At 39.2% G+C, this 23,376-nt stretch overlaps 1 protein-coding gene across 4 annotated transcripts in view; it reads right to left on the bottom strand.

The window, feature by feature from the left end:
• The window catches only part of EPM2A (EPM2A glucan phosphatase, laforin), a 102,604-nt gene extending 95,006 nt beyond the window's left edge, over positions 1 to 7,598 (bottom strand). For 3 of the 4 annotated variants that reach the window (XM_027603755.2, XM_027603758.2, XM_027603756.2), the window contains exon 1: positions 7,012 to 7,598. In XM_027603755.2, the coding sequence (XP_027459556.1) occupies positions 7,012 to 7,477 (466 nt within the window). In that variant the 5' untranslated portion in view covers positions 7,478 to 7,598. The remainder of the gene's footprint in view (positions 1 to 7,011) is intronic. The other variant, XM_027603757.2, reaches the window with a different exon arrangement.
• Between the last annotated feature and the right edge of the window lie 15,778 nt (positions 7,599 to 23,376).

The raw sequence follows: 23,376 nt of genomic DNA, 5'->3' as shown, positions 1-23,376 counted from the left end.
CTTCTAGAGGACATGAACAAACCACCTAAAAGCAGCAAGCATTTTCATTTCCGCTCCCATTAACTCTCTGGCAAATGATGGAGGATCAGGTACGGGGTGAGATAGGATAAGAAACTGCAGTAGTATCTGCTCCGGGATTATTCTCCTCTGTCTGATACAACTGGTTTTGATCCAAGAGTGGAAAAAAATGCTTCTCATTTTGGTTTGAATATCCTTCTTGATGTTGTTAAAACTTCAGGTCGTTCTGGCTGATAGAACACATTCAGTGACTGCTCTGAAGAGAAAGGAGTGGGGAGCAGAGATGAGAGAACATCAAGAGAAGGGAGCCTTTGGAGTAAATAGAGTCTCAGTTCACCCCTCCATTTTTTCTCATTCTCTGTCAATTCCCTTCTCACTGGTAATACAGAGATATCCCAGATCTTATGCAGCCCGCAGGTACTCCTTCTCATCTATGAAGTCCTAGAGTTAGAGTCTGTATATGGAATATTCAAATTCACTCACCGAATTTCCATGCCCTGCCTAGTGCCAAATCAGGACACCTGCCTAAAGAAGGAGTTTCCCACAGCCAGTGTTTCCCACAGGCTAGCAGAGTGTGAGCTTAGGATATTTGCTAAACCTCTCTGGGCCCCACTTTCTCCATCCTAAAATGCAATCATCATACAATAATTTCAGCTGACCAAGAAACAGTTAAATTTCATTTATCATAATTTTTAGTTAGAATTTTGCATTCAATGGTAATAAACTATTACTAAAATAAATCTTTCTTTCTTGACCATGTCGTACGTCACTCTTCAAAGTTTCCTTTATACTTCTCATTCATATCTCATTAAGTTATTCTCATGTAACTCTCTACCAGGTCCTTCTGTATTGCCTTTTTAATGATGCCTTTGATGGTTCCTTTGAGTGTAGTAAGCATAGATATGTTCTTGAAAAGACTCTCACCTCAGAATAGATGAAACAAAGGACTAAGGTTATATTTAGCAGATTATTCTTCTAGTCAAAGTTTATCCCGTTAAAATTGAGTGCACTGAACCATTAGAGACTGAATTATAAGAAACAAGCTGAGGGTTGCTGGAGGGGAGGTGGGGGGGGATGGCATGACTGGGCGATGAGCATTAAGGAGGGCACTTGAAGCGGTAAGCACTGGGAGTTGTACACAACTGATGAATCATTCAGTTCTAACTCTGAAACTAATAATACAGCATACGTTAATTAAATTGAATTTAAATTTAAAAAATTAAAGATATAAAAGAATTGTGCAATTAGATGAAAAAAAGTTGAGTGCACTCTATCCACAAAATTCAGTTGGAATATGGATGACATCCCTTATGCAGCACATGTCCATCTATCCTCCGCTCAAACCTACACCTATCTTCACCAAGGTATAGCACAGCTGGAGTAGAAAGCACAAGTAGAAATGGGTAAGGCAAACAATTATTGGGAGGTTGCAGCATGATCTAGAATATCCTGGCAATGCTGGTATGGTTTGGGGTCAGTGTATGGATTAGTCCAATATTATATATAACTGCTGTTGCTTCTATGGACATAAACTACCTTTAAGATCAATAAATTTCAGGGCGCCTGGGTGGCTCAGTTGGTTAAGCGACTGCCTTCGGCTCAGGGCATGACCCTAGAGTCACGGGATCGAGTCCCACGTCGGGCTCCCTGCTCAGCAGGGAGTCTGCTTCTCCCTCTGACCCTCTTCCCTCTCATGCTCTCTATCTCTCATTCTCTCTCTCTCAAATAAATAAATAAAATCTTTAAAAAAAAATAAAAAGATCAATAAATTTCATCTTGAAAATGGAAAGACTGAGGAAATTCAGCTGCTATAAATTGTTGGCTATCTTAAAGTCATAGCTACTACTTTGTTCTAGGCACTTTATAAACTAGTCCTCCTAACAACCCTAGTGTAGTTATTAATCATCCCTTTTAGAAGATACTCCCAAGGAAAACAATCTTAATTTTAACAAGAAAGATACAGATTTTAGACTGTGTATGTATATGTCTCTGCGTATGAATACATGTACATATATGTACACATATACATAATTATATTAGAAATAAACAACAAAATCAGGAATTCTTTTGCAAAATTTTAAAAATATACTGGAAAAGTACCTACCTGCAAACTTTCAAAAATCAGTCCAAGATTTCTTCTTCTGCTTATAAAAGTAACAACTAAAAAAATGGCACAATGTATGAAACAATTGTTTTTAAATGTGGAACAAAAGGCAGCACAGGACTTTAATCTCTGAGAGAAGAAAAAGAAACAAGGTGAACAATACGAATGCCATGGATTTCTGCCCCTGGAGAATTTCTGAACCATGACACAGGAAGGGGATTCAAATAGAACTCAATGGTCTCAGTGATGAAGGAAATAGAAATTCAAGTTTGGGGAGAACAGAGTGGTTGGAATTTGTAGGACCAAATTCCAGAAATGAGAAAGCCTTGAAGAGAAAGTTCCATAAATCTGCATAAAGTTCTCTTAGATTGTTTGGCTTCATGCCAATCTGTGGATGCATAAGATGAAATCTGATAGAGCCATACAAAGAACAAATGGCAAGCCATACAAAAAACAAACAATAAATTTCTTAATATTGTATTCCAAAGAACTGGCAGAGCTCACACAGAATTGGGAAACATTTGCATTTCCATCAGAGTGAGGAGATCTTATTTAATATATGGGGCATTCAAAAGAGAACACAGAAGGGTCATTGCTTAGTAGTAGGGCTAAATTAGCCCTACAGTAAAAGCTACTATAGACCTGCCCTTATAAACCTTCAAGATAAACTTCAAAAATAACAAACTAATCCACAAATAACTTTACTGCCAGAAAAAAAAATTCCAAACTCTAAAATAATGAAAAACTACAATATCCAGCATCCAAACAAAAATCAATAGATGTGAAAGTCAATTTCTTTCCTATGTTATCAGCCATGAACAATTGACATCTGTAATTAAAACAAGTTTTTAAGTATGCCATTTAAAATAGCACACACACCCCCAAAATGTATAAATTTAACAAAACACGTACAGGATCTGTATGTGGAGAACTACAAAACCCTAATGAAAGAAATCAAAGAAGACCTAATTAAATGGAGATGTATCCTACATTCAGAGACTGAAAGACTCGATATGGTGAAGATATCAATTTTTCTGAACTTGATATATATATATATATATTCAATGCAATCCCAATCAAATCACAGCAAGCTATTTGTAATATCAACAAATTGATTCTAAAATGTAAATGAAAAGGCAAAACACCAAAAAGAGCCAACACGATACTGAAGAAACCAAAGATGGAGGACTCATACTACTAATATTTCAAGATGCGCATAAAGCTACAGTAATCAACACAGTGTGACATGGGTAAAAGAATGGGCCCATAGATCAGTGCAAATACAGGCAAATGAATTTTAATAAAGGCACATCAAAAAAGGAAGGAAAGAACTTTCAATAAATGGTGCTGGAACAAGATGCCCACAAAAAAAAAAAAAAAAAGAACCTAGACTTTACATGGCTAAACAGCTATTTCAGAGGAAAGAAGACAGAAAACAGGGAAGGAAATGAAATAAAAAATTTCCCTGAGTTGAAAGAAACAATTCCTGAAATTGAAAGAGCCAACCCATTGTCAAGTGATATAAACAAAAGAGACTCAGATACATCCTGGTAAAATAATTTAAGAAAAGGTTGTAAAGCTTCCAAAGAGGGAGGAAAAAAACAGATTGCCTATAGAGGAATGGGCTTAGTTTGACATCACAATTATCCATTACAATGGGTACTACAAGGTACTGAGGCAAAGCTTTCAAAGGGAAAATTAATTTGAGACTAGAATACCAAAGGAGCAGTCAAGTGTGAGGGCAAAATAAAGACATTTTTAAGGAACTGGATATTTTATCTCCCATTTACTGTTTCTTCAAAATTATTTTAGGATACAATTCAACAAAATGACTAAGATACTTAAGAAAAAGGAAGACATGGAATCCAAAACAAGGTAACTAACACAGGAGTTCAATTAAAAAAAAAAAAAAAAAAGTCCCAGATAGCTGTGCTCTGAAAGCTCTACATCAGTGAAAATTAGAACAAGAATCCCAATTGTTCAAGGCAAAAAAATTTTCAAAAAATGAGAAATTTGCATTCATCCAATACTGCAATCAAGCTAGGAAATTTTGATGATCACTGTGCTGCTTCTGGTAAAAAAAAAATTAACTAGAAATTTTTAAACAAGTTGTAGAAGAACATTACCACCCAAACATGAAGTAAAACAAACCCTGGTATCATTTTAAGTAAAATCTGATCATGATTTGTAGTGTAAAGAGACTTCCTTCCTTCTGTTCCACGTTACAGAATTACATTTCCTTTTTTATGAGTCGAATTGCACTACTTGGTTCTGCAGTAATTATTTCCTAATTATAACAGTAAAGATAACGATCACTAACACTTACTTAACACTTAATAGAAGCCCTATTCTAATTTTTTTAGATTTATTAGCCAGCTTAGTTCTTTCAACAACAGCACTGTAAGGTTAAGTAACTTGCCCAAGATCATACATGGGTTGGTGAACCCAAGCATTCTGGTTCCCCAGAATCCTTACTCTTAAATACTGACTATGATTTTTCTCATAATACTCTTTGTTAATTTACCATTCTTAGAATCAACCTATCACTCTAAAACAAGAAGGAATAGTAACAATTATAAAACAAAATATAAATTATATAAAAACTTGCCAATGTAGAGAAAATAATTAGCCAAAGTAAGGAGAAGGAGAAGAATGTGTGTCAGCTATTTTTCTTATCTTCTTATACAGGAGTAGCTTCCTACATAATAGTTTTATTATAACACAGAACTTTCTACATAATAGCAAGTCAACAATTATATACATATATAATTTTTATATAAAGTAATAATATAAAAAAGAGCAGGGAGGAAAGAGATAATGAAGTTAAATTCCTCATATTTCAGAGCAAGTATGATGGTTAAATTTATGGATACACAGCTGTCAGTAGATATTGTCTAATTTTAATTTTAGAATGTTATATATAACATATAGTAACTCAGAAAATCTAAGAACAGAAAAGTTAAACTTGATACATTAAGAAATAGCAATATAAGCAAATTATTTAGAACTTTGGGAGGAATATCAGAAAAGCTAAAAATAGTAAAGGAGGGGGACTAGAGAGGGGGAAGTCCTTAATTTTTATTAAAATTATTAGATATTTTATTGTGAAAAGTGTTATATAATATTATTAATAAAAGTTGTCCTGTAAAGAAGGGCATAAACTGGTGAGGATACCTTTCCATGCAGGCATGGTAATACAAGATGACAATAAACGCCACCCGTCCATAAAACCCAGTGGGACAAGGATAATAATATATAAACGTATTACAGAATACTCATGTTCTTTACTGATTCTGTGTTTCCACATCGTTATGGACTAAATGGCCCATTTTTGTCATACAAACTTTTTTTTTTTTTACTTACTTTCATTTTATTTTTTTAATTTTATTATGTTAATCACCATACATTACATCATTAGTTTTTGATGTAGTGTTCCACGATTCATTGTTTGTGCATAACACCCAGTGCTCCATGCAGAACGTGCCCTCTTTAATACCCATCACCAGGGTAACCCATCCCCCCACCCCCTCCCCTCTAGAACCCTGTTTCTCAGAGTCCATAGTCTCTCATGGTTCGTCTCCCCCTCCGCTTCCCCTCTTCATTTTTCCCTTCCTACTATCTTTTTTTTTAACATATAATGTATTATTTGTTTCCGAGGTACAGATCTGTGATTCATCAGTCTTACACAATTCACAGCGCTCACCGAAGCACATACTTCTAAAGAGACATTCATCAGCTTTAGACAACTATTGAATCACACATATTCTAATCCTCTGCTTTGTACACATTTAAGAAAGAGCTGTCTGAATTCACACATCGCTGGGGGCGTCTACATTGGTATAACCTTTTCAGAATATAATTTGGCAGTCTTTACTGAAATATAAAATATGGCCACACTCTGACCTAACAATTTCACTTCTCAGAATCTACCCTACAGCAACACTCCCAAATACTCAAAGATAACTCCATACAGGGACTTCCAATCAAGCTACTTACTACAGTCTACAACAGAGGAAAACGAAAACAACCTAAATGCACACTAGTTAGACACAATATTTTGTTGCCTTTTTAAAAAATAAAATACATCTATATGGAGTGACACTAAAAAGTATCCGCAACATATCGTTAAGCAAGAAAAGGCAAGATATTACATACATGACAGGTAGAGATAGACACACATATATTGGGCAAAAGGCAGTGGGCTTAAGGTGTGTGGAGGAAACAAGTTTTTGTCTTGAAATTTGTTGTTTTTTTTTACAACTAGCACATACTGTTTTTATAAAAAACCAATACATTCAAAAATCCAAAAAGCGAAACACTCAATGTCTTTGCACTGGTTCACTCTCAAATCTAGGAAGGAAAAGAAATACTACACACTAGGTGGCGCGTGGACTAGAGAACAGGCTAGCTTCACCGGTTGGGTCGTTCCTTAGTGAACGATCTGGGAGTGGAAATGAGGACACAGAAACCACTAAGGCAGAGCTCAGGCGTGAACCCGCGAGCCGCGGGGCGGGCCAGGCGGCCGGGGACTGGCGCGGGGAGGACCCGGGGCAGGGGGCGTGGGGAGACTTAGGAAACTGGGCCCCGGAGCTGGCACGCCAGGAAACACCCCGGGAACCGGGCGTGTGGGAAAGAGGCGGAGGGTCACAGAGCGAAGGCGCGGGCCGGCGCTCCGGGACCCAGCACGAATCTAGGGACGCCTCCCGAGCCCGAGGCGCGGCGGGCGGCGACAGTTTGGCCCGCAGCCAAGGGTCAGCCCGGGGAGCTCGGGGCGGCTTTCGAAGCCGGGGAAGCGGGCAAAGCGCCGGGGAAGCGGGCACGGGCGGGCCGCCCCAGGCCGAGGCCGGAGCCGCCGGTGCGCGCCCGGGGCGGACGCCAGCTCCCAGTACCTTCCCAGAAGAGCTCTCCTCCCGGCTCCCGCTTCAGGAACTTGTACCAGAACGTGTCCACGCGACCCGGCTCCGCCCCGTCCTGCACCGCCTCCTCCGGCGCCAGCTCCACCTCCCCGAGCCACAGGCCGGGCTCCTGCAGCGCCAGCGCCCCCGCGCCCGCCGCGGTGCCCGCCGGCCTCAGGCGCACGGCCCCGCGCGGCTCCCAGCGCCCCAGCTCGGGCCGCGACCCCACGACCAGCAGCTCCGGCCCGGCCCCGGCCACCGCGGGCGGCACCACCACCCCGAACCGGAACCGCATGGCGGCGGGCGGCGCAGCTCCGCGTGTCGGTGCCCCCGCGGCCGGCGGACGTGGCCCGAGCGCGAGGCGGCCGCGGCGATTGGGCGGCGGCGCGGGAGGCCTGGTCGCCAGAGGCCGGGGCGCCGGCTGGGACACGTGCGAGGCTGCACCTTTTTTGGGCTGCATCACGCGGCCCAGGAGCCGGGCCTGGCCCAGCTGGGGGCCTGTGGCGCCGGGCAGCGGCCGCGGGAGAAGTGTCCTCTGGCGGAGAAGGACACGTGCCCGGGCCGGCCGCCTCTGCCCGCAGCGCGGCTCCGCGGGGCGGCTGGGGACGCGGCGGAGGGAAGAAAAGGGAGTCCAAACGGGTCAGGGAAGGGAGGAGAACATCTCCGGAGCCCTGCGATTTTCCTGTCAGCTTTCCCAAAGACTCGAAATTATGTTTTTGTGGGTCGTGAACAAAAAAAAGGCATGGCAGGTAGACAGCAGCCTGCGGAATCGTGAAGTTGGGGGAAGACCGTGGCCGCGGTAGCTGGAGAGCCCCGGCCCTTAAACAGGTCCCTTACTCTAGGCCTCCGGTTCTTTATCTGTAAAGTGAGGGTATAGAATATATTCATCGTGAAAGACCCTGCTAAACTCTAAAGGTTTCTCTGACTGGTGGAAGAGACGCCATTCAGAACCCAGAGCTGATGCAAAAAACGCTGGTTACTTTTCCCTTGTCTAGGCCAATTAGATGCCTGAAATAACAGGATCGCTTACATTTTTTCAAAAAATGTTATATTTTTAGTATATGTAAAGCGGGTTTGGAGTAAATACTTTCAAGTCCTTTTCGAGGTAAAACAAAGACCTAATTCTATGATTACAAATGTGTGACATAATTTTTTTGGTGGCATAAAAATAAAACCTGTTGTTTAAAATTTGCTTTCAGTAAACAAAACGCTTTTGTGTCAAGAAACAGATTTATAGCCGTTTGGTCAAAACAAAACCTATTTACATGGTTGGGGAGAAGGCTTTAATTTTTGTCACAGCTGTAAGATAACCATCCTTCCTGTTTACATATTTGTTATTTTTTGATTCTTGAATAAAATTGTTCTCCTGTTCTATTTGTATACTCACCACTTAACACAACAATCTCTTATGCGAACCAGAGACACATAAAATATCTCTTAGTTCATGTTTTTACCAGTATTTGAAAGCTTGGGAAAATGGGAGGGGGGAGCCAAAATTTCATGCATTAAGAATATCATAAGTAAAACAAAAAGAAGTACAAAAATGTAAACGCTACAAACTCAGCCTCTCAGTGGAACAGTTAGTAAGCTAATATGCTTTCCTCTTAAATACTGATATTCCGTTCCGTGTTTGGTTGGTTGCTAAGCTTAAGGATAAACACAAAGAAAAATGTGAAGACGGCAAGGCTGGCCAAACATGGCTGATTCAGTAGCAAAGCAGACATTAAATCACGGTGGCATGTGAGTCAGTTTATTCAAATTGCTGTTAACAAAATAGTCTTAGACTAATTTTAGGAAACTAAGAGTCATTTGGCCATGCAAGGACCCTGGGAGCTGACAGTTCAGGACTATCTTGTGTTGTGCTAAGCAGCCTGTGTGTAAACTTTCCAAATGGCATTATTCCCACCAGCTCTTCCAAAGTGAGTACTGTCCATTCCCTAGATAAAACAAGGAGAAGGAGGGGGAGAGGGAGGAACGGAAGGAAGGAAAGAAGGAGGGAGGAAGGAGGGAAGGAAGGAAGGAAGGGAAAAGAAAGAAAAAGAAGGAAGAAAGAGAAAGGAAGAAAGGACAATATGTTTGTTCAAGAGGCATTATTTCCTTTCATTTTCCCTCATCATAAAGAAGTTGAGTAATTTTGGGCGCCTGGGTGGCTCAGTTGGTTGAGCAACTGCCTTAGGCTCAGGTCATGATCCTGGAGTCCCGGGATTGAGTCCCGCATCGGGCTCCCTGCTCAGCGAGGGGTCTGCTTCTCCCTCTGACCCTCCCCCCAGCCCCCAGCCATGTGCGCGCGCTCTCTCTCTCTCTCTCTCTCTCTCTCTCTCTCGTTCTCTTTTTCTCAAATAAATAAATAAATCTTAAAAAAAAAAGTTGAGTAATTTTAACAGTTGGAAGTACCGCTTTAATCCCCAAACAAAATATGTAATATTTTATGGCATAGGTTGAAATATAGTACAAATATGATGGCTACATTATGTACTAAGTAAAATGCAATTGGAAAGAACAAGACCAAAAGGGCATATTCCAAAGCCTCATCATACTTCGTTAATCATTTGAACTTATTAACCATAAAATTTATAATAGCCATTGAGCCCTTATTATGAACTAAGCATGTGGTTTTCAAACTCATATTATCTCATTTAATTCTCTCACCAATCCTATGAAGTAACTAATATTGTATCTCCATTTTTATATGTGAGGAAAAGGTGCAGAAAGTTTCATTAAGCAGCTCACAGCTAGGAAGGGACAGAGCCAGTGCTAAGTCATCCGTTCAGCTTACAGTTAAAGATATATATTATATACATTATATGTATAATTTGATTTCTGGGAAAATCATTTACAAACTGCCTTTAAATCCCAGCATATTTAAATGTGTTATTCTCCACTAGCTCTTAATGAAAAATTAACTTCCTATAATTATTTCCTATAACCAATTTCATCCTTTGGAATGATGAAACAGATGAATCTAAATTAATCTTGTTGACAATGGAAATACAGATTTGGAAAGTCAAGGTGAAGGCGTGCCTGGGTGCCTTAGTTGGTGAAATGTCTGCCTTTGGTTCAGGTCATGATCTCAGGGTCCTGGGATTGAGCCCTATGTCTTGTTCCCTGCTCAGCAGGGAGTCTGCTTCTTCCTCTCCCTCTGGCCCCCAAACCTGCTCCTGCGTGCTCTCTCTCTCTCAAATAAGTAAATAAAATCTTGAATGAAAGAAAGAAACAAAGAAAGAAAAAAAAGTCAAGGTGAAGAATTTTGCCAGTTATTAAGCTGTGTTATTCCCAGCTTTTCTTCCTGGTTGAGTTCTCCATGTGAGAGTCCTTTTTACATTTCAAAGAATTGTGGTATTTATTAGAAGTGATTATTTATGGAATCCATTTGAGGTCAGATTCTTGATGCTATAAAGACAAGCTGAATTTAGAGAAAGAATCAGCTCAGTAAAGTAACATAATTCTGATAATAATTTTTAAAAGACCAAACTAATTTGTTGTCATTGAATTTCATTTCTATAGTGCTATCTTATATATAACCACAATATTTCCTGAAGAATGGGTGATAAATTCACATTTAGAGTTTCAGGATCCAATTCAAATGTAAATTCTGTCAAAGCTCCCTCAGGGAAAGCTATTATTTGGAACTATGGTAATTTATGTTTTCTGAAGCAATCTTTCACTAGTCAGTGAGTTATCATAAATCTTCCTTTATAATATTGTATATGTATACACACACTCACTGATGCAAACCATATTTCATCCAAATAGTTCAGGGACCATTATAAGCATTAGTTTATTACTTGTCAGAACATACTAAGAGTTAAATGTGCCACATATACTATTTCCAATTTTGTGGCTTAAAAAAAAAAAACCTTCCTGAAAGAATTTGATTATAGTTTAGAAATTTGCATATTGCAGCTCACTTTTTTCTGGGTTGGAAAACTGTAGGTTAAGCTACTTGAAATCCCTTTGAAGATCTGGAGCAATAGAAAGATTTGAGCTATACCAAGGGTTTGTCCAAAAATTCCACAATGTTTCTCAACTATTTAAAAAATCTATGCCCCTTTCTGATACATATAAAAATCTCCTATCTGCAGGAGATTCCAATAATTCCACTTCCCACCCCAGCCCACCAGATAGACAAGAACGGCATTTTTAGTGCATCACCAACAGTCAGTTTAGTCATGCATTTTTATGCCATTTATGCTATCGAAATATTGATTTATTTTATTTTATTTATTTTTTTATTTGTCAGAGAGAGAGAGAGGCAGGCAGAGGGAGAAGCAGGCTCCCCGCTGAGCAGGGAGACTGATGCGGGACTCAATCCCAGGACACTAGGATCATGACCTGAGCCGAAGGCAGATGCTCAACCGACTGAGCCACCCAGGCGCCCCAGAAATATTGATTTTTTTAAATGGTCCAAGTATAAAATTACAGTGAAGCATATGCCTTTTCAAAAGACATTGACTCGCCCCTCCCCGGCTGCTGTCAGCATTGTAAAACCCACACCTCCTCTCAGCACTTCTCAACTGAGTGCCTCATCTCAACCAGGTCAGTCAAGCCTGGATTCTGTCAAGCAATGACCTCAACTGGCTTTTCCTAGGGAAAGCAGAGGGCCAGGCCAGATAGCTAGACCTTGATTTTAGAGACACCAGTTTGGAAATTCCTTCAGATTGAAAAAGATCCTTCTAGGTCTGGGGTAATTTGAATGGCAGGCTGATTAACACCTTTCTCAAAAAGGGGTGGGTAAAGGGCCAGGCACCTGGGTGGCTCAGCTGGTTAAGGGGCTGCCTTTCCGCTCAGGTCAAGATCCCAGGGTCCTGGGATCAAGCCTCTCAGCGGGGAGCCCGCTTCTCCCTCTCCCACTCCCCCCTACTTGTGTTCCCTCTCTTGCTGTCTCTCTCTCTCTCTCTGTCAAATAAATAAATAAAATCTTTAAAAAAAAAAGAGGGGGTAGAGGGCTTGATAACTCAACCCCTAGAATAAAAGAGTGGTACAAGCCTGACAAGTACTTTTTAAGAATTTGAACACTCTGTAATTCACCCTTTGCTTATTTTTCCTAATCATTGTATGTGTTTATATCAAGAGTAAAAGTATTTTAAACGTGTCACTGTTTAGGATGCTTATTTCTGGCATGGGGAAAGGAAGACAAACAGAAGGTTGGTTTGGAAACATTGCTTTATGTCACCATCAACTGGACGAGGTTGAGGATCCCAGAAAGAAAAGCAAGGGTTGGTGGTAACTGGAAAAGAGAAGCCTGAAGTGAAGCCCCACTGACCTTCAGTAGGAAAGAAAGGGTAAAGCAGTAGCTGAGTAAAGACCACAGGCTTCCCCCATAATCTCTAGTTCATGCTAGGAACTCAGGGATTCCCAGAAATGCAGAAATCGTTGGGGAGGAGGAGGTGTACTCATGCTTTAATTAGTGGAACTAACCGCTCATTCAAAATTATATACTTGTCCAAGCATGCACTATGGACACTGTCAAAGTATAATTTTCCAAAATGAGAATTAATGAGAGAACCAGCAGAATGGTAAAAATCGTTCAAAAAGAATTCCAGATCTAATGTATATAGACTCAGAAAGACTGCTAGAAGATTGCTAGGTTAGATAGAAAACTGATTAATTTCCTATTGGGCAACAAAACTGTAACCTTTGGATTTATCTATTCTACCACACAGAAATCACCTACATTTTAGACAGATAAACATCTACAACATTGAATATATAGCTTTTGGGGAGAGGGCCCTAACCAATAGTAAATAGTAACATAAACCAGGCACAAATAATCTTGTAGAGAATGAAATAACTCGGAGGGCACTGCTCACTGCTCGAGCATGCAAGGCAGGCAGTCACCCTTAAACCTCAGTTCTGGGTTTTGGATACTTTTTCTGTACAATGTATAGTAAGAACAATAGTAACATGCCGATTATTGAACTCCTAGCTACCATCCGCTGGGCACTGTGTGGGGTATCAAACACACCTTACTTAATCCTGTCCACATTTCCATGATGTAGTTATGATCTCCATTATCCAGAAAAGGACACAAATTGTTTGAGCATTAACTGATTTGCCTAAGGCCATACCGCTAATAAATGACGGAGCTAGGAATTGCACCCAGGAATGCCTGACCCAGTAGCCTCTCCAGGCAAGGACTCAGCACATGGTTGTGTAGCTCATATACTGCAGAGTAGCACTAGGCTGAAGGGATGGGGGGTTGGGCAGCAGTGCTGAAACTCAATCCATGCTCCACTTGCAAAGCCTTTTGTTCTGGGTGCCATTTTCCTCCCATAAAATATCTGCTCCTGGGTAAGCCTAGTGCCACGAGGCAAATCTATATATAAAGCCTTGGGGGCTGCGATTGCTCAGGGCTAACACATTTCACTATTTCCTTCTGGCAGGGAATTTTTCCAATTCTCACAAAAGCATATATAAGCTAAAGCCCTACTCTAAAAGTGTAAAAAAAAAAAAAAAAAAAGGAAGGAAGGAAGAAAAGAAAAGATTTACAGCTGTTTAGATACATTTGCCAACCTCAATATTTTTACACATTGGGACATATCCTTAGTAAAATTACAGCTGTAAACAGATTATATGCATCAGCCTGGACAAATACAGATGTATCTAACTAGATTTAGAACAGTAGCCTAGACTTTATATACATTCACTATGTCGATATCATGTGCCTTTGGGGTCGGCCCTGTGGGAGATCCTGCATTCTCCACTAAGACTTAGTTGTGCAGGAACTTCACCAGAAACTCTACAGCCCTTCTGTAGCGCAGGGAACTCCAAGAGATGAATGAAACAGGAAACAAAATTTCTAATGCTTCCTTGGAAGGAGGCCAGAGACTGCTATTATGGGAGAAATAGTTCTCTTAACCTGACTTGGCACATTTCCCTTCGATTTCAGGTAGAAATGTGACCAAATAGAGTGAGGTGTTATTCTCTCTATACCTCTACACAAAAAAGGGCTTGTAGAATTTATAAAGTCCCAGGGAGGGGGATGGGGATAGGGGGAGGGGAGGGAGGAGTTCCTCTGGATGGAGAAATTGTGACAGCAGCAACTGCTGTCTCCCCTGAGGGAAATAACATAGTGGCTGCAACATCATTGGTCTGCAATCTTAGCAACCACTGCAATCTTAGCAACCACTCTCTACAGCAGAGGGCACAAAAGAACAGACCACAACCGTCAGACATACAGGAGCTTTTATTTAATTCCTTGCAGAAATATAAATATTGGAAAATTTCACAGGAATATACAAATTTTTCTCTTCTCTTGAAAACCAGATTTGGCAAGAAGGGGCCACAGCTTCCAAGGCACACTGGGCTGGAGCTGAGAAGGGACTCCCCTCCTCCCCTTTGGTTGGGCTTGAACTCCTGACACTCCAGTCTCTGCCACACCCTCATCTTCTCCCTGAAATTGGGGCCAAGTTGCTGTTTATCCTGATACTCCAGGAGTGTTTGTTTGTTAGTTTTCACAATAGCATTAAAAAGGGAGGAACGAGGGGCGCCTGGGTGGCTCAGTTGGTTAAGCGACTGCTTTCGGCTCAGGTCATGATCCTGGAGTCCCAGGATCGAGTCCCACATCGGGCTCCCTGCTCAGCGGGGAGTCTGCTTCTCCCTCTGACCCTCCCCCATCTCATGCTCTCTATCTCATTCTCTCTCTCAAATAAATAAAAATAAAATCTTAAAAAAGAAAAAGGGAGGAGCGAGGATGTGGAAATACTGGAACCTTCATTTATTGTTGATGAAAATGCAAAATAGTGCAGCCACTTTGGAAAACAATTTTGACAGTTCCTCCAAAGGTCAAACATAGTGTTACCATATGACCTAGCAATTCTACTCCTTCATGAGACGTGAAAAAATATGTCCATTCAGAACTCTGCAAGTGAATGTACACAGCAACATTATTCCTAATAGCCCTAAATTGAACACAACTCAAATTTCTATCAACTGATGACTAAATCAACAAAATGTGCTGGATTTGGCCATAAAAAGGAATAAAGTCCTGATGTATGTTATAACATGGCTTGATTTTGAAAGTGGTATGCTGAGTCAAAAGGCCAGTCGTAAAAGACCACATATTGTGTGATCCCATTTATATGAAATGTCCTGAATAGGCAAGTCTACAGAGACGGAAAGGAGAGACGGAGAGGAGATTAGAAGTGGTCTCAGGTCAGAAGCTACAGGAAGGTTGGGGGGAAATGAGGAGTGACTGATAAAGGTATGGGGTTTGGGAGAGAGTGTGTTAAAAAGATTCTAGTGATTGTGGTGAGGTGATGGTTGCACAAATCTGTGATTAGACTAAGAACCATTGAACTGTACACTTTAAATAGATGACTTACATGAATAATATCTCAGTAAAACTGTTACCAAAAACAGCAAGTCAACTATTACCAGCTGTGGGCCTCTTGAAGTCATTGGAGTTTTGAACCCCTGGGGGGTTTTGGGGGGGTTTGGCTTTTGTTTTTAAAGATTTTATTTATATATTTGAGAGAGAAAGACAGTGAACAAGAGAGACAGCACGCGAGCAGGGGCAGAGGGAGAGGGAGAAGCAGACTCCCCTACTAAGCAGGAGCCTGACACAGGCTCCATCCCAAGACCCTGGGATCATGACCTGCGCCAAAGGCAGATGCTTAACTGACTGAGCCACCCAGGTGCCCTGAACCTCTGTTTTTCAAAAGAAAATGCACATAAACCTGATTCCTAAGAATCCGGAAGAGGAGGATTTGCTCCCTCCAGCATACATTAAGGTACTGATTTGCAGTGGTAGATAGGAAGAATAACCTTTTTATTTTTTCAACCTCTTCTAAAAAAGGTAACTATTTCACAAGAGACAATCTATATACAAATACTCCTGAATATTTATTTATTTGAGAGAGAAAGAGAGTATGAGCACAGGGGGAGGGGCAGAGGGAGAAAGAGAGAGTCTTAAGCAGACTCCAAGCTGAGCGCAGAGCCCGACATGGGGCCTGATCTCACGACCCTGAGGTCACGACCTGAGCTGAAACCAAGAGTTGGTCTCTTCAACCAACTCCGCCACCCAGGTACCCCAATATACAAATACTTTTGAAGTATACAGCATTGGGTAGGTGACTTGGAACTCACCAACAAATAATAAAATGTGATTCTCGCTCTCAAACAGTTCATCGGTATAGTTGCTGGAAATAAATACACATGAAAAACTGTTACAGCACAAAAATTAATTTTTTCAAATTTAACAATACTAAATTACTTGTCACCAAGCAGCTACTAACAATGAGTGACAGGCATTATAAAGGTCACCAGAGGATCGAAGCACCAAGGACCTGGGCGGGTTGGGTCTGATAGCAGGTCATGAAGGACTTGCAACCAGAGCTTGGAACGGACAGAAAACAAGAAAGAGGTAGGGGTGAAGGGACACTGGTATTCCACGTCAGGTAGCCGCAGCAATAAAAGCAGAGACGCAGAAAATCTCAAAGCATGTTTAATGTAAAGTGATGTTAGATTAACAAAGGATACACGGATCCCAGAAATATTTTTTCTTAGATAACTATATGACATATTCTGCACTAATCAATTACATGTTAGACTAGTTCTGCACTCTCACTTATATGTTTCACAATTTTTATTAAAAATAATAAAGAAACGGGGCGCCTGGTGGCTCAGATGGTTAAGCATCTGCTTTTGGCTTATGTCATGATCTCAGGGTCCTGGGATCGAGCCCCGCATCGGGCTCCTGGCTGGGCGGGGAGCCTGTTTCTCCCTCTGCCTCTGCCTCTCCCCCTGCTCGTGCTCTCTCTCTCTCTCTGTATCTGTGTGTCTCAAAATAATAAATAAAATATTTAAAATAATAATAATAATAATAAAGAAACAAGCATATTATGATAGTTCTATAATGAAGAAATGGGAAGTAGAAAAAAAATGTCTTGGGTGTTTACTGTCCAAAGAGAGAATATCAAACTTATTAAAATCAAGAGGTGAACCATTTCATACACTTTAGTTCAATATGAAGACATGAGTTCAATTATGCTATTTCATAATAGCAAAAGTTAGTATATTGTAAATTGTTATAATCTATTTGCTATTACCGTTGGCAGTGAGTATGAGTACACCACCCACAAGCTTACCAGGCAAACAGTATTAATCATAGCAAGGCTAATATATATTTAATAATCTCATTTAGCTATCAAACTTCCTGAAGTTTTACATTAGGTACATGAGATTGCATTTTTTAAGTAAATATCTTTGGGATGCAGTTAACATTCCTTTTAGAAAGTGTGATTTATTATCACTTGAAGAAAGGATTGATTTTTCAGAATCTTTAATTTCCAATAAATGTCCAGCTCTGACATAGTCATTGTACGGCCAGTAAATTCACCTGGAAAAACAATACTGTGCTTTAATTAAGTTTGTTTGTCCCAGGTGGAGGAGCAATTGATTCTATGATCAATTTAGAAATACCTCCACAGAATACATGAAAACATAGTTTATTTCACCAGATTAATGCCTTTAGTGGTCAGTCAGTTTAATATAGTTGGTTTCCCACATTGTCCTGAGTTAGAAAATTCAAAGAAAGAACAATTGGCGTTTGGAACAGCAGAGTTTTAAGAACCAGAAGGAGCACCAAGTTCCTTTGTTTGATATATGAGGAAACCGGGACGCTTATAAAAACATCTTTTAAATCTCTCATTTATTTGTTTTCATCTATACATCTAAATTTCCAAAACATGGGCCGCCTGGCTGGCTCAGTTGTTAAGTGGCTGCCTTCAGCTCAGGTCATGATCCCAGGGTCCTGGGATCGAGCCCCGCATCGGGCTCCCTGCTCAGCAGGAAGCCTGCTTCTCCCTCTCCCTCTGCTGCTCCCCCTGCTTGAGCTCGCTCTCTCTCTCTGTCAAAATCTTTAAAAAAAAAGAAAAAATAAATTTCCAAAACATAAAGGATTATCAGAGAGACACACTTCCTTTTGTTTCCATGCCCTTCCTCTCACTCCATGTGGTCACTTCAAGTGTCGATGATACATCCACCAGAACATACACAATCCCATGACTGAGAAAAGTGATTTTCCTCAAGAAAATAAATATTAGTGATATTTTGGTTTTGTGAACAATATAATTATAGGGCTTTTTAAGAATATCTTCTACTAGTCTTTAAAGGTAATTGTTCCATACATCATCCACATTTTAAACCTACTCCCTCCCTTGAGATTTTCCAGGAAGCTCTATTGTCCTGGGTTATGTCCAAGAGCAATCTTGACATTTTCCTTGTCTATTTCCCCACCTCTACTGCTCTTTTTCTTTCCTTCCCAAATAAACTATTTCACTGAACCATATTTGCCATTTGTATAAGTCACAAACAATTGAGTATCAGTAGTTTCATAAGTTTCAAATTAATCCTTGAACCTGAATCCCTGATTTAGGATTTGCTTCTAGGGCATCCATACAAAGAAACTAAGTTTCACCTATTTTTTTTTAATTTCATATAAATGAAACTATACTGCATGTTTTCTTGTGTAACTGAAGTCTTTCGCTCAACACTATGGTTTTGAAACACATACATACTGTGGCATGTTAAGTATAGCTTAATTATTTTTGTTCATGTACAGCATATTTGATTGTTTGAATATCCCATACTTTATAAATGTTATTGTTAATAGATAGGTGAATTATTTTCTGTATGGCCTTATTACAAACATAAAGCTGCTAACAGTCTGGTATGTACTTCCTGATGTACATCTGCACAAGCTTCTCTAGGACCTATCACTATATAAGTTGTTCTGTAAAAGTAGAATTGCTAAACCATAGAGTATGTTCATATTCTCTTTGTTCTTTAAATAATATTCAAAATAGGAAACAATAACCTTTACTGGGTGCAATCCAGTATGTACATCTTCTGATTCAATACTTTCTACACAGCAAATCTTCAATGTAAGAGTTTTAATTCTATGCAGAACTGAGTTGGAAGGCAGGCTGAAGCTTTCGATTCCTCTTAGAGTAACTTCTTCTGGATTTTCTCCTTGAAGAGTGTAATCTCCCTAAGTTTACCCTTTTTTTTCAACCAATAAATAAATCCAACTTTAGTCATTTCTTCATAGAAGCTTTTCCTATGCCTCTAATTATTTCCATTGCTCTCTTCTGAACTGCCTCCAAATTTTTCAAATCCAGGGTGACCATGGAATTTATTGTCCAAAGCAGATAAATTTTGAGACTGAAAAGAGGTGTTAAAATAATTAACAGCGTTAATTGATTTACAGCAGATGTAAACTAGATTCATCCTAGGCAAACCAGGATGTACTGTTACCTTACTCATATTACACTTTATTTAATGTGTTCTCAAAGCAAATAAGGAATGCTTCTGGAGGATGGGCACATATTAAGTATTAAAGAGGCGTGGATGGCTACATGACGTGTTCCCACTTATAGCCCCAGCCTAGAGAGTTTATTATGAATTTATTATGCATAAATAACAACACATAATGATATTTCTAAACAGGGAGGGTAAAACACTGGGCTCTTAGTGGCGATGAGGTAATATCAGCTAGGTTTCTACTGTGTCCTTCAGGGAAATTATGATTGCATATTTGATCTTCAGTTTGGCGATAGACACAAATCTCAATGGTAATTTAGTACAAAAAGGAGATTTTTCTAAAGTATTAGCTGGTTGCTAAGTAACAGTGGGAAAATGGTAAAATCAGGAAAGTTTTACCAAATTCCCTTGTATTTACTGGCTTCAGAAAACAACTCTCTTTTAGATAGGACCTGTTTGACAATTTGTACTTGGAAAATTGAAAGTGTGACATTTTTCTACAAGCAGAAATATGCAAAACGAAACTATTTTAGGCATCAAGAAATTTCACAGGGTTAGTATTTGTTTATACAGAACAGTTTATAATGCATCTCATTGTTTAAATAAGCAAAACATCTGAATAAAAATGCAAAGTATTTAGGAAAAAGTCTAATTGCTTCAAAATAACTTGGATGTTCTCAAATAGTTTGATAATAATAGAAGTGATCACTTAGTGGGAGCTATGTTGTGGTAGTCACTGAATTTCAGACTTTGGTTATATTATCTAATAAAATCCCCTTAACTAGAAATTAGGATTCTATTTTGCTGGTTAAGACACTGAAACTTAACTGGTTACTAAAATTTTTCTCTGTTACAAGTTAGCAAGTGGCGGAGTCAATATTTGAATCCAAAGCTTTTTGACTCCAAAGGCCTTATATTTTTTTTAGTATATGTGCTGCCGAAGCGAGCACTCCAAAGGCCTTATACTTTTTATAAAATATTTGGAGGTTTCGATTTTATTGCTACCTCATAAAAAATGCTACAGTTCAAATGATATTCAATTAATTGACAGCAAATATAGTACTGAGATGTGAGGCTATTACGTTGTCAAAACAATTCAAAATTATATAAGTAGAGATTTGGGGACCCACTTTAAAAAATAGAAGCTATGCCTTCCTTGAAAATGTATTTCTAAGCTAAAAAAAGTAATTATTAATATTTAAACACTAAAGAAGTTGACTTAATCTAAGAAGTATAAAAAATACTATTTTTTTAATGTTGAATTCCACATTCTTGGGAATCAATTTAAGCAACATCAGTTTAGGGGGGAAATATGTATTAATTAGTACAATAATGTAGATAATCAAGTAGGAGGAATTTAACCTCCAAATTCATTGAGGTAAGATATTTTCTGTTTGCTTCTCAAGTCTATCCAATTTTTGCTATGATAAAAGTACACTTTGGTGGAGAAATTTTTAAACCATCTTGTATGAGTTTGACATTATTCTGAAGCAGAAAACTTGAAATCTTTGGAGTAATGCTCCTGTGCAACCTAACCTTTTCAAGATATACCAAAAGTAGAAGATTTAAAAAGTATTCTTTCTCATGGTTTTCATTGCCCATCATGCATAGGAATTCTATGTGTTTTCTATTTTATCTTCTATCTAATTTCCATAAGTTAATCACTATTTTCCTCTAATCTTCTTACCCTCTTACCTTCTTTTATTTATCTTAGTTTTTAACTTCTAGCAAACTCTTTTGAAATGCCTGAACCGTGTTAGTTGTCTTTCTTCCTCCACAATACATTAAAAGTGATCCTTTATTAGGAACAATCTTTTATTAGAAAAAAAGGTCATACTTTAAAGACTATATGTATTATGAACTTTAGTCTTGCTGAGAATAAATACAAAGGTAATTACTATGGTATGAGGAAAAAAGTTTTCAATTGTCGAATTACATATAAGTTCCCAAACATAATACAAGCCACACCTTCAGTGGAAAATATTAAAAATGTCAAGATAACTTTTCTACTCGCTATCTAAATGTGATTCTTTTATTGCTAGCTAAGCTAAAGATAACATATGAAGAATACTCTGGACAGTAATTGTAACTTAGTGTCTCAAAATCAAGAATGATAGATTTCTATGAAACTTATACAACTTTAAAAAAAGATAAAAGATAGCATGCATTTTTCTTGATTTCTGAAAATTATAAAGTAATAAAGTAAATTTAATTATATAGTTCTATAAGGAATATCATTTCAATGCCTGATCAGTGAAGATTTGATTTTGAACGACTTAAAGATTTGGTTAAACTATATTATAATGTTTGGGATTGGCAAATCCTAAAGGGAATTAGTGAGTCTTTTTCAATAAAATGAAAAACTGTATCTGTTTAGCATGTATGTGTGTGCTGATTAATAACATTAGAAGAAAATTAAACCATTAGATGAGTAATGAGTCAATAATAAATAATCACCTTTCAGTGTAGTTCGGCTGTGTGTGTGTGTGTGTGTGTGTGTGTGTGTGTGAGAGAGAGAGAGAGAGAGAGAGAGAGAGAGAGCACTAATGGACCTGGGGATAGAGGAGAGAGATCCCTCTAGTCGTGGGGAAAAGCAGATATGAGAAGCCCCAAATCACGAGGATGTGGATATGAACAGTGGCTAGTAGAAGCTCATCTCAGGGGAAAAACAGTGATAGGAAGATATTTAATGTTTGAAATAAAAAGATAGGTGACTTACTGACTTACAATTATTTGTCTGGATTTGAAAGCATTCACTAAGCACCAACTAGGTACAGCACCAACGTATCACAGCACCAATATTCATCAGGAATGCAGAGGCTTTCATCATGGTTGCCAATGATGATTAGTCCAAACTCTGCTTCTATGTTGTAGGTGTTTGCAGAAAAAGTAAAGGCTTCTGCTAGATCATGGGTCAGAAAACTGGTCAATGGGACACTCACCTGATTTTGTAAATGATGTTTGTTGGAACACAGGAAGGTTCACTCATTTGCATATTGTCCTCAGCTACTTTCACACTATCCTGGCAGAGGATACATGCAGCAGAGACCAAAATGCCTCCAAGCCTGGAATGTATACTACCTTACCCTTTCCAGAAAAGCTTGTCCACCACTGCTCTACACCAGCGCTATTCTCAGCACTATTGACGTTTGGGGCCACATAATTCTTTATTTTGTGGGGCTTTTCTTTGCACTGTCGGATGTTTAGCAGCATCTGTGGCCCCCAAGACACCTGTAGCACATCTGCAGTTGTGTCAACCAAAATGTCTCCAGGTGTCACCAAATGTCCCCGGGGGTGTAATAACACCCCTGATTGAGAACCAGGACTCTAGACAAGTATCATTTTTCTAAATTCCCTACAAGTTTCTGACATAATTGCTCTTTCATGTTTACTTGCATAGCAACATGTGAAAAAGCCAACTTGAAGAAATTTTTATTGAAAATATAGAAATTATGGAAGAGGACTACATGCTCTTGCTTCTATCTTTTCTACCGAATAAAACATATGTGGACTCATACACTCTCACAATACATGTCAGTCCTCCTGGCTAAGGCTAACTCCAACTCTGCATGATCTCAGCTCCCCTCAGCTACTCAAAGGCATGACAACAGCCCTTCCCCATGGTGCCACCAATTTCTCTTTCTTTACTGGATCTTTACATCAGTAACATTTATGCTACTATGTCTCTCATTTCAAAACAAACTAACTAAACCTCTCTCTTTCTCCATCTCCTTCTATTTGCTGTTCATATTTCTTTGATACCATTTATAGTATGTCTTCTTGAGAGATCTAAATCTTCAGATTCAAGAATTATGATGAATCCCAAATGGGGTAAATGAATAATCCATACCTAGATCTTTCATAATGAAAACAAAGAACACCAGTGACAAAGAGTTTATCTTAAAAGCAGGCAGAGAAGAAAAAAGGCAAATAGGAAGGAAAGATAATGACTGACAGGTGTTTTCTCACAACAAAGATGGAAGCCAGAGAATGGTTGAATACCTTTGAAGTACTTTGGGGAGTACTCCTTAGTCATGAGACTTCCTCCTAAAGAATTCTCATCTTCTGTAATGTTGACTCAGCTGCATCATCTTT

This window comes from Zalophus californianus, chromosome 7, assembly GCF_009762305.2.
Source record: "Zalophus californianus isolate mZalCal1 chromosome 7, mZalCal1.pri.v2, whole genome shotgun sequence".
Taxonomy (NCBI): domain Eukaryota; kingdom Metazoa; phylum Chordata; class Mammalia; order Carnivora; family Otariidae; genus Zalophus; species Zalophus californianus.
The sequence above is the reverse complement of the archived record's forward strand: the minus strand, read 5'-3'. Positions and strand labels throughout refer to the sequence as shown.